Genomic DNA, 12,182 nt, shown 5'->3' with positions numbered 1-12,182 from the left:
TCTCCCTGGCTATTCGGTTTCCTGCTGCACTCTGAGGAAAATACAACCAGCTCTGAGAATGGTGTCCAGGTGGCTTACAAGTTGATTGGTCCTACCAACTCAAAGGAAGAAGTCCTTGAAGGGCTTCTCTGTCAAGATGAACTTGGCAATTCGGACCTGCAGCAGGGCTTCACCAAGCAAACCAACGGTCCAGGAGTTACAGCAGCCGTCTCTTGCAACTTGTCTTCGGTTCGACTCTGCCTAACAAACCAAGAGACTCGCCTTTGCCTTTTAAACAGTTTTCTCCCATTCATTCCAGCCTAGCTGCCACTCCCCCAGCAGGGTGGCTGTCCTTGCTGGACAGTCAGCCAGCCAATCACGTCAGAGTTATTAGAGTGCATTTGGGTCTCCTAGGAGACTAGGCATAGGGAGTTTCGGGCACCTCCCGCACTTCCTGTCCACCCCAGACACTCGGGCACCAGAGGTGGTCTTCAGTCCTGAAGCCCGCCAAAGGCATAGGAACAAAGGGACCAAACCTAGTTTGGCGTGCAGAGACAAACTCTAGAAGGACCTTTCCAAAATGAAATGGTGAAAAAAGAAGACCAGGACCTGTTTGAAAAACATGGATCCCACGATTTTTAGCTACTGGTGTTCACGGTCAGGAAAAATCATGGTAGTTTGTTGTAAAACCACTGCCACCAGCCATTTCGAGAGGAAAGGGTAGCATTTGACTGCTACATGAGTTTCTAGACATACAGGATACCAAGTAACCCCTCCAGCACTCTATTGTAAGATAGTGTGTGGTGGGTCTAGGAATTTAAAAAGACTAGTAAAGTCAATTTAACTTTACATTCTCTGGGAAACAGTAGTTTATCCCAGAGAAGGTATTTAAACCTGGAGACACCCAAAAGGCATCACTGTGTCACCGAACTGAAGGTGCTGTGTGACACATGAAAAAGATGATGCCTATTGAGTTGTCTAAAACTCCATATCAAAAAGAAATAAAACAGAGAAAACAAACAGAATGAAAAGTACAGAGTCACAAAGTTCAGCAAATGAGCTGGGGGTCTCTAAGGTAGAGAAGAATTAGCACATTTATGAGAATTCTCCCTAACAGTACCTTTACTATTTTTGGTAACAGGATCACTGCCAATGTCAATGCACTGCTATTTTTAGCATAGACACCGGCGATGGGATCATGAGCGTCACACCCAAAAACATCTGAAGAGCCAAAGGTTGAGGCCACTGTGATATGTACGGCACCGCAGTTGGCTTTGTAGCAGAAAAGGGCAGGTGGTGGAAGAGGAAGAGAAAGAGAGGAAGAGAGGAAGAGAGGAAGAGCCCTGCCCAGTCCATCTGACAAGTCAACAGTACTGGGAATGTTGCATGAGGAACAGGGTGGAAAGGGTTGGATGGGCAGCCATCTTGGGCTGAGAAATAAGGGATCTGGAGACACACTGTGGGTGGCGATTCCTGCCTAAGGACACTGGCCAAGGAGAAGTTGGGATTTGTGCTCTGTCCAACAACAGCTCTGATTACGTCGTTACCAAGAGCTGGTTTGTACCCCGTCGAATGCCTTGCGTAACAATGGCAGGTGTAAAACAGTCAATATTGAGTGTGAGAACACTTGGCAAACTTTGTTATTGAACTAGTATTCAATAACACCCGTGGCATTTGTTTCAATCAATTTTGCACAATGCAGCTGCAATTTTTCCAGGAGTGGGTGGAGTTTACAGTGATTTCCTACATACTCCCTTAGCGCTTCAGGTAGTAATGGTAACATTTTACAACGGGACACTGGATCCCAGGCATGTCCCTGTATAGAGTAGAGAGCCAAATAGTATCAACCAGGTTCCACAGTCTGAAAAGTAATTAGGGGGGCTTAGAGACCCCAGTTTCCACATTTCAACACAAGAGTATACCACGCAACCTGGGCAGCCACGCGGTGGGACATAAATTCAATAAGGATGGAGGGGGATTGAAAATAAAACTTTTTTGTATTCTGGAATTAAAAAGTCACTTGGAATCCTGGAATCCCTAGCTCTGTTTGAAGGCTGCTGCAAACATCAACAAGGACCTATCCATGTTGAACATGCCAATGCACATTATCCGCAAATGCACCCACACTAAACAAAAGCACACCAACACAACAGACACCTGTGACACTGGACACCCCCTTTACGGATACAACTGACCAGTGCGCATGACCGTACTACCCCCCCCAACCGCATACGCCTACACACCCAACATAAACACTAGCACAGATCCGAGGCACTGATTCCTAACCCTACAGTTACAACAAGCCGGGCCGCTACCAAATCCCACACGCAAAACCAGGCACACAGATGCCAGTTCCTCCTGGTTCTGAACCTATCCTATCATCCTGTCCTCCCTAACACATTCCACCGTCTTCTCTTGCAGAGCCACGTGAGCATCTGGAGACTGCCCCTGGGTGGTAGAGGTGCACGGTATTAATCAACATAACATGTGATGCAATGCCCCAGTCAGATAAAAATAGCCCTCTCCCTAGCCTCCGGTTCAGAGTGCGGCCTGAAGTAACAAAGCTTTGTTCATTCCTCTGCACCTATTTCTACAGCTGCGCGTAACAATTCAATGTGGAAGTTCCCAATGGACCAGGATAAACTGGGGAGATTGGAGAGACTACTTTGCATACGGAATGTGCAAAAATATGGGTCGGACGATGTGAAATCACAGCAAGGCAATGCCACATCCCAGTGGTGTGTACCCGACAGGGGCAACGCCAGGCACGGGCGCCTGACACAGCAGGCATCACTCTGCTGCGACGCTCAGCCCACGCTCAGATAGCGAGAACCGGTCTCATTTCTCACTTCCGAGAGCAGTGTATTTACTTAAGCAAATACACTGCTCTCCGAGGTGAGAAAACAGCCATTGAAGTGAACATAGAGACAGAGGTCAAAAACAGCCATTGAAGTAAACATAGAGGCAGAGGTCAAAAGCATTCCCAGGGGATATCAGTAGACCGGACCCCGCATCCCCATGTTGCAGCTAAAGGCTTAACTGCTGGCTCAGCTGTTACATGGCCCATGCTTTCAATAATTACCATTAGCTAAAAAGGTATATTTGTGTGCATGCAGGGATTGCATGTATGAATGCATTTATGAATGTATGCGTGCGTGCATCATGCATGCAAGGGAGTAAGTGGTTGTATGTTTGTATGCTAGGAGGTGCCTGCAAGTGCACACCTATGAATGAATGCAGTGTGAATGGTTTACATGGGTGTGACTGCACGTGTTAATGAGCGCACAGTCTAAATGTTGTGGGTGCTCCTGTGTGACTGGTGGGTTAATGTGTCTACATCTCTGTGTATGCAAGCTGCGGCCTGGGGAGGGGCAATTGAGCATGAACATTTGTTGACAAGAGCATGGCATGTTTAACTGCCATCTTGAGTGTTTGTATGTGATGGTGGGGTTGGAGTGGGGGTGAAAGGAATACTACAGCGGGGCTGGCCTGGCTGGGTCTTACTGTGGCATGGACTGTTGTACTTGCATTAAGGTCAAAGCCAACATGAGTGTTCTTACATGGGGAGGGCATGTTTCCTCTTATTGACTTGGCTTTTTATTTTACTGGTGTTAACATCAAAGGCAACATCAATATTCTTACAAGGGGGAAATATAACATGATGCGTGCACCATAAGTGTTCTTATATGGGGGGGATTTGTGTAATGATATGCCATTTATACAGCGCTTTCGCCAGAGCGTTGTACAGAGAACATATTTACATAAAATGTATCGCCCAGCCGAAGTTTGCACTCATTTAATGAGCTTTATTTATTTATTGCATTTATTGACAGCGCCCAAACCCATAAGTATCACAGCGCTGTTACAACTTGGTGAGCAGGGAAAACACAGTACAGTACCGAGTAAGAGAGAGGTAACAAAACAAGGTGCAAAAGCAACATAATAGTACAAGGTCCGTAGAGCAGGGTAAAGATCAGGGAGGTCACTTTGAAGTATGAAAGGCTGAGTTGGCCTTGTCAGGATTTGAACCTGCAAATCACACTCGGATTATAACAGCATGTACTCAGCCCACGGAACCATCTTGCCCGCTAGCCAGTAAGAGCAGGTTTTCTTATTGTGGCATTGCATTGGATTACTGGTGTGAAGGGCAAAGGCAAAACAAAGTATTCTTACATTGGGCTGGGGGCATTTGTGCAGCCTGTAAGGCAAGTTTTTTTTTTTACTGTGGAAGGAAATGTTTTTCTGCGGTTAGGGAGCAAATACAACATGATGAGAGTTCTTATGTGGGCAGTGGGGGATTTGTGTAGCCCATAAGGATTTATTTTCTTACTGTGGCTATGCTTTTTTTTCACTGGCATTAAGGCAAAGCCAACAGGAGTATGTTCTTACATGGGGATATTGGCATGAATTGGCACAGCCAGCATAAACATGCTTTGTTATAGTATTGTTACTGGCATTATGGACAAAGCAAACATGAGTATTGTCCTATGTGGGAATAGTGGCATGTATAGGTGCACCAGAATGGACATGTGTGAGCACAATCAATATGAAAATCCTTTTTTTTACACTTGAGTACTGGCATACAGTGGGCAGAGGCATTATGAAAATGTGTTTGAAAATGATCCTGTGCATTGTTGGTAGCTTGGCATCTAAACGTACTTTTTATGTCTTACCCTGCAAAACCGATTGTAAACTGGATGGCTTTTTACCCAATTTATCACAGAAAGTGTACTGTAAAGTGCCCTATTGTAGCCCATTATTTAAAAACCCTTCTCAAGGGGACAAGCCCCACCTTGATTGGTTTGCCCTCCCTCACTACTCTCTGTCACTCCTATGCATTTGGCTGGGGGCAGAACAAGTGCCCTTCCTTCTGCGGGCTCTTCTTAGTGTGGGCCCTACGTGTTACACAATCCTGGCTATCTGGGGAGTTGGGGGTGAAAGATGGATCTAATGGGCCAGAGGAAAGCGTAGTATCTACTCAGCCTCCTGGGCTTGGGGAGGGGGGGGGTGGTAGGACAGGCGGGGGCTAGTGGCGATCAGTAGCGCAATTGGTTTAATGTCCTGTCTCACTAACAGTTTTCAAAACTGCCCTCCTGCCCCCCCTCCCAAAATGTTGAGGCTGGCTCCGCCCCTGGTACCCAACCCCCTGTGATGGGAGAATTCCCCTGCACTGGCAGTAGAACATGTTTTCTCTTCTGCCTACAATGGTAATACACATGGAAAGGAAATGCTGAGAGGGAATGCGGAAACATTGTAATGCTGGAAAACTGTGGCCAACCCATCTCACCCCCTGATAATTAAATCTTTTATTACGCACCTAATACAGGAAACCAGTCTCACAGCAGGGGCGGGATTAGAACCTGTGTTGCTCTGCGTTGTCTTGCTTCCAAGACAAATGTGTCGACGTTGATAGGGGTGGGGGTGCTTTGGGGGCTATAGCCCTGGGCCTTTTGTTTGTAGCCCGGGATAGCGATCCCCGAGTCTTGACAGTCACTACATTAGCGTAGCCCCAGATCTTTCCAGACCGAGCAACACCCCTGCGTGTCCCCCAAAGCTAACCTACCAGCCCATCATTTTTAATAAGAAATGTACAGCAACAAAGCCTGCACATGCTGTTCTGCAGGACCTGGCTCTCACAGTTTGTATTGGTTTAATAGATAAGTGAAGTTATTTCCCGCCAATAATGTAGGAGTACTGGTACCAAAATGCAATGGGGTGTAACCTCAAGCACAAGGACCAGCCGAACGGCGGACACCTTGCAGGGGCCAAACGCGAGTCCTGTACGCTCTACGACTACTTTCACATGTAAAAGGCACACTTCAACAGAGCTGTTGCTACAGGCCCCGGGACCTATTCCAGAACCCTGTTATTAGTAAACGATCACATTTAATTTGCAGTTCGACCAAAAAAAAAAAAAAAAGCTTTTGGTATGTCAAACCAGCAGGCATAGTGGAGTAATGCAACTTTGAAAAGAATATTTGCATTGAGTATTGTTGCTGTATACAGCAAAAAGTGAGCAGACAAGTGGGGGACAGTGTAGCATTGTGTTTTGCCTGTGGCCTATCCCGTCCCTAACGACCCGACGTTATCACTCCTCGAGATAGTCAAGGATGCGTCACACGAGAAGGACGACGATCCACAAGCTATGTCACACTTTTGCATTATGAAACGAGCGCAAAGCATAGACACCGACCCCCAAAACCGCGAGGGCGGTAGATGCCCAGCATGAGACCCTGTGCTCGAGATTCCCTTCTACACCCCGCCATTCTTCAATGGGTGGCCGCCCCATCCTCCTCCTGAGCGGGAGGCTTCCCGCTTACATTTAGCAGAGTGCCCAACCTCGACCTTTGCCCTGCTTTGGGCTGTGTTGCAGTTGTCAGGCGAGAGAGGCGGCAACTTTCGGTTAACGTGGCCATCACCATCATGGATAACGCCACAATACCCGACACATGGTGTGTGGGGGTGGAGGAGCCGTGCTTCGCATGCCCTTATTTACGTTGGCTGGAAGGTCCTCTATGACAGCACGTTTCTGAAGGTGGGGGCACCGAGCAGGGCTGGAAACTGGCAGACGACCCACGGCTGCTGTGGCTAATTTCACAGCCACGCAGACCACTTTCTTGCCAACGCCCTCTCCTCTCAGCACAGTAAAACACTACTAACTCAGGATAAATGTATTTTTCTAACCAGAAGGCCGCGACACTGGCATTTGAGTGAGGCTTCGTGGAGCGCCTAGTACGGTCCAGCCAAGATGCTTACATTGGCACCTGCAGACCCAGCTTCTAATTACAACTTGAGTCCCCACCCAAACAAACAGTGTGATCCTGCCCAACCTCTATCTCAGTATACCTCACATTGTAAAGTATGTGTAATGAAAACAGCATAAATCCCATGTACATGATATGATATGGCATTTGTAACGCGCCTATACGCAAGTGTTGCAAGGCGCGACGAGGCACGGGGGGGGGGGACAAGGGGAGACAGATAACGATCCTACTAGGCCAGGTGTCATTCAGATCGCGCAAGTGCAAGGGTAGGGGGACTGGGAAAAGTGCAGTACATGGTTAGTAGAATACAAGATAAATAATAGGGCCAGCTGGTGGCAAGTGCAAGGTAAGTGCCGGGAGAAGGGGCTGTAGGATACAGAGACAGTCCCGTAGTGCAGGTAGGCAGTGCAGGGAAGAGTGGCTGGGCCAAGGACCGAGATCGGCGAGTGGCCCAGTTGCAGATTCAGTGCAGGTTCAGTGATTTTAGCAGGGGAGAGAGGGAGAGAAAGCGGAGGCAAAGAGGAAGGTTTTGAGGTGCTTCTGGAACCCGAGATGGTTCTCCTCAAGTTTCAGGGAGGAAGGAAGGCTGCGGAGAGAGATCTACCCCCAGCTCTTTGCTTGGAGAAGCGGCTGACCCTGAGGTAGTTGGAGGTGGATGAGCGAAGAGCTCGAGAAGGAAGATATTTAGGAAGAGAGAGTTGAAGGTATTTTGCCCAAGGCCCCAGAAGGCCTTGTGGACAATGCAGAGGGTTTTGAACTTAATCCTCGAAGCCACTGGGAGCCAGTGTAGCATGTTTCCACCGGTTATATGTGATCTTACCGACCACAATTACAGAGTGGTACATTTCATTGTGGAAAAAATACCGAAAAACAAGTTTTTTAAAAGAAATTGGTTCCCAAGCCCCCGTATTTTTAACCCTTAAAACACCATCCCGACCCATTTAAACCCCTTTACCCCACTCCCTTTATTTAATTAATGGTTGCTATGTTTTTCTTCACTCTGATATGTACCACTCTGTTGTGTTTCAGATATTTTGACTGGATACCGTTTCCACCACACCCTGGTTATTGTAGTCTAGTCTTAGGCTGACCCCCAGACTTGGATTGACCTATAGGGCAATGCCCAGGCCAAAAAAGCAAAATGCTAGTGTGGCCCAGTTTTTGGGGTCAAACTGTGCCACTTTTTTGAACAATGTGAGCCAGCTTGATGAGTTACTTCACTGTGGCTAGTTTCGATTATTGCTGAATACATATTCTTTAAATTGCACAATTTGCATCACATTTCATCAAAACACTCCCCCTTCGTTACTATGCAAACAGTCTGTCACAAAAAGGAATGAATAGACATTTGCAACTGTGGGCCACCTTTCCATTGGTGCACAAGGCAATGTTATGCTCCAGTCCGACCCTGCCGGCCCCCCACACAACATACTGTGCTGTGTACAGCCATGCACCTTCTTTTTTTTTTTTTTTTTTTGAGTGTTTTTTTCTTTTTTTTTTTTTTTGAAATTTTTATTTTAATTTTCAAAATTACAATAAGATGAACAAAAACATATTAGATGATTACAACAAAAACCTACATTCACTAATCTACATATTCCACTATATACAAACCCCCCAGAGTCAAATCAGATCTAAAATCAGGCCTAATACAATAAGAGAAATTTATTCCATATCTTATTGAACAATGCACTCTTTTTCTCCCTCAGGTATAGCACTCTTTCGATATCAGCCAAAATATGCATCTCTGCAATCCACATTTCAATTGTAACAGGAGTAGATGTTTTCCAGTTTCTCAATATCAATTTCTTTCCCACCATTGCTCCCCGAAAGATCCACTTTCTCTGGGAGGTGCTCAAATCTTCCAGCACATCAGTGCTGCCCAGCACAATGGTCTTAAAATCTAAGTGGATTCTCTCTTCGAGAACTCTCTCACAAATCTGATCAAATTCGAACCACATACCCCTCACTCTTGGACATTCCCACAACATATGTTCAAAGGTGCCCCTCTCCTGAACACACGCCCAACAATCAGAGTTATCACTCATTCCTCTTTCCATCAAACGCTCTGGTGTCCAATAAGTTCTATGTAGAATCTTAATCTGCCGCGATCTTTCAACCAGACTCAAAGAACACAGTGAAACAGCCATGCACCTTCAATTGTGTTGCAAGAAACTAATACAGTATGTTTGGACAAAGACTACAACCTCTCCATGCAACAACAAAACACTTCTCATATTGGGGCACCATGGCACTTAATCCACGCACTGAGGCGGAATTGATAGATTCAGGGTCCCTATGGACATTCCAGAATATCATCCAGTATGAAAAAATGCCGCCTAGGTAGCCTCATCTCTTTCCTGGACCGCTCAAACCCCCAGACAGATTAGGGAAAATGGGGTCAGCAGCCTATTGACAGTCCTTGGAGGTGCACGTCATGGAATCTTTGGTCCAGGCAAAGGAGACTTTCCCCTTCAAGCTTTTGGGAATTGTTGGACACATTGTCCTAAAACCTTGTCCAGCAAGGAGTGGTATTTCACAGTGTACAGAACCTACCAATGGATGTTCAGCGACACAAACACAAGGAATAAAGAAAATTCTCGAGAAAACACCCAGATATTAAAACAGACAAGTAACTGTTATGGGGACTGGGCATAAGCCACCCAGTTAATCTTTCCATTGATTATCCCAATTTCTGCCCACCCTCATCCCTTCCAAATGTCAGTCTTTTTAGAAATTCAAATAATTGGCCAGCAGTAAACTCATAGCATGTACCCTCCTGTCAGTGGCAGAGTGGGCTACAGAAGTGATCAGAAGGTGGCACGTTGGACATTTACAAAATATTTAAGCAACTCAATAGAATTCCTCAACATGCCAATGCACCTGGAAGGCCAATATAGTAGAGGCACAGTTAGCCCCATTGGCCTTTTAGATGCAAGCCTGACAAGTGATTGGCCATCCCAAAGTCCCACAGGGAGCTCTCCCAATCCCCCGGCTGACACATCCACCCCATGTCATGTATGCCTTTGCATACCACAGGAAACAATTGGAGTGCATTTACCTTTTCCATAGCCAAAGTGTAGCCGTATCGCTTTGCCCTGGCGAACCAGACTGATGTGCAGGTAGGTAAACCAGACGGCGAACGTGAGCAGCACCAGAAGCAGCAGCAGGCGGAACTGCTTGCGGATCTTCTTCACCGGGAACCACAGCATCTTGGAGGCACCATAACCAAACCGCTCAGTTGACGGGCCAGCCGTGAGTGGCAGAGTTTTCGTGTTGGACAGGGAGCGGTACCCTACAGAGTAGGTGGGAACTTCCAATGGTTACAGGAATGGGGTCAAAAGATTGTAGGTTGAGCTGAACACCCTGAAGTTCACAGGAAAAGGGCAGATGGAGAAAAATAGAAGAGGCAGGAAAGGGTGAGTGATGAGAAAATAAGAGTAAAGATCAACACATTTCAGCCATGTTGCTGCGAAAAGGGAAACTTTGGTCCAATAAACAGAGGTAGGCACCCAGCATCCGCTCAGTCAGAGAGCCATGGCCCAGTCTCCATAGTCTGATTGCATTTCCATCTCAGAGCCCCTTTTCTTGGGTGTGCACCACCCGTTTCTCCACAGGGCAGTAAACAGGCTTTGGCGTCTTTGATCACCTGCAAGGCCACGCTTCGGCAGAGAGGTAGAATTGAGGGAAGAGAGGTAGCAGGGAAGCTGGAAGGCTGCCTCCAAAGGGAGATGGGAAGAGGAGCGCAGGGCTCACAGAGTAGATGGAAGGAGGTGCTGAAGGGTGGTAGTGGGGAAAGAAAGTGGAACTCAGGCGCACCATAGAGGACAGAGCAGAAAATAAGCGATTCCCAAGCCACACAAGGGGCATTCAGAGGTGGTAGAAAGGGAAAAGGGGAATCTCAGAAGCGGCGGGGGCACAGGCGGCCAATCGCGTTTACTAGGAAGGAAGTGGTACATGAAAGACAGAGGTGGAAGGAAGGGGAAATCAGTGGTGGCGTACGGTGTAGGGAGAGAGAGGACATGGGGTAGAATGGCAAAGGTAAAAAAATCAAGGAGCATAGGGGTACTCTCACATTTGAAAGTATCCTACTGAAAAGGGCTACATGTCCACACCTGTGCCAATGGACTAAGCAATGAGGACTCGAGAAAGCGCAAGAGCTGACCCTTTAAGATGCAGAGAAAAGGAAGCCACGAGTATATTGGAAGGGATTCAGAGGTGGGATCGGCTGACAGCCAGGATAGGTCAACAATGAGGGTTTATTTGAGGGTCTCCTCAGGGTAGTAAATGCTGGGGTGACACCTGTGGATAAGGGTAGTCTGGGTAGAATTGTTTAGGGTTCATGTGGGTGACTCAATTGTTTGGGCTCCTCTGAGTGGGCACTGGGGATGTCTGAGGGGAGGGCAAGAAACCTTGTTGTCGGCACTAGTTGTACTTTTAAATGAACGGGGGTGTTGGGTTGCTTAGAAGACACTAAAAGGGGTTCCGTTGAGGCTTTTTCGTTGTGATGAGATGGAACGTCTTGGGCCGGTACTGAGTAAATGGGGGCCTCCAGCGGGTGCACGAGAGATGCAATGTTTCTGGTGTAGGCTCCGGGGTTGGCTACAATGGGTTCGGATGCTCCTATTGGTTGTTCACACGGGGATTTGGGAAGGGCGGAGTCAGGGTACCTCAATGGGTGTGTGGATCTTTATGTCTGTTTTCAGGTTCCGGAGCCTTTGTACAGCGGGAGCAAAGCCTTAGACCAGGTGTGCAGGGTTTTGCTGGAATGATGATGCTGGCTGCACGCATGTCAGTCCCCACGCCTGTTTTGTATTGCGCATACGCAAGAATGCGCGTCCAGTCACGATGCGAGCGTCCTGCCGGTGCTCCCGGTCCCGCCAGTAATGTCCCGTTTCTATGTTCTGTTATGTTCTCATCTGCTCCGTTCTGCTCTGCTCCGGGCTCTAGAGCATCTCTACCGAGCCATCACCTTCACAACCAATCACTGTACAGGTGCTCAGCCTCAGCCAATCACAGTAGCTGGGGGCGTGGCTAGGATTCGAGCTGCGTGCGCTGCCATCTCCACACCAACAGTGCATACACAAGGACCGGTGTTATGCAATATTTAGTACCCCATCTCTTTCGGTATTCCCCGGTCTTCGGCTGTGTTCGGGGGCCACGCCTTTTCATCACTGGCTGCATTAAGCCTCAGGACCGCCCCATGAGCCTGAGAACCGGCCAATCAGCCGAGCTGTCACAGACAAAAGCAGCAGAGTACCGAGCTGCAGAGTTGCTTCAAGCACAATTTATTCTGAGCGAAAGCTTAGTATTAAAATACGAGGCTGCCATTAAGGAAGCCGTTGATGTAAAGTTTTCTCCCAGAATAATAAACAGTGTATTATCTATAGCCACAACGGAATGCAGCTTGACATTTCCTAAACTGTAACTCGTCATTTA

At 47.4% G+C, this 12,182-nt stretch overlaps 1 protein-coding gene across 1 annotated transcript in view; it reads right to left on the bottom strand.

Moving 5' to 3' along the window:
* Positions 1-11,713, bottom strand: part of B4GALNT4 (beta-1,4-N-acetyl-galactosaminyltransferase 4) — an 834,734-nt gene extending 823,021 nt beyond the window's left edge. The window contains exon 1 of the mRNA XM_069623923.1: positions 9,805-11,713. Within this exon, the coding sequence (XP_069480024.1) occupies positions 9,805-9,955 (151 nt within the window). The 5' untranslated portion in view covers positions 9,956-11,713. The remainder of the gene's footprint in view (positions 1-9,804) is intronic.
* Positions 11,714-12,182: the final 469 nt, after the last annotated feature.

The sequence above is a fragment of the Ambystoma mexicanum genome, chromosome 11, assembly GCF_040938575.1.
Source record: "Ambystoma mexicanum isolate Mex_15411 chromosome 11, UKY_AmexF1_1, whole genome shotgun sequence".
Taxonomy (NCBI): Eukaryota; Metazoa; Chordata; class Amphibia; order Caudata; family Ambystomatidae; genus Ambystoma; species Ambystoma mexicanum.
The sequence above is the reverse complement of the archived record's forward strand: the minus strand, read 5'-3'. Positions and strand labels throughout refer to the sequence as shown.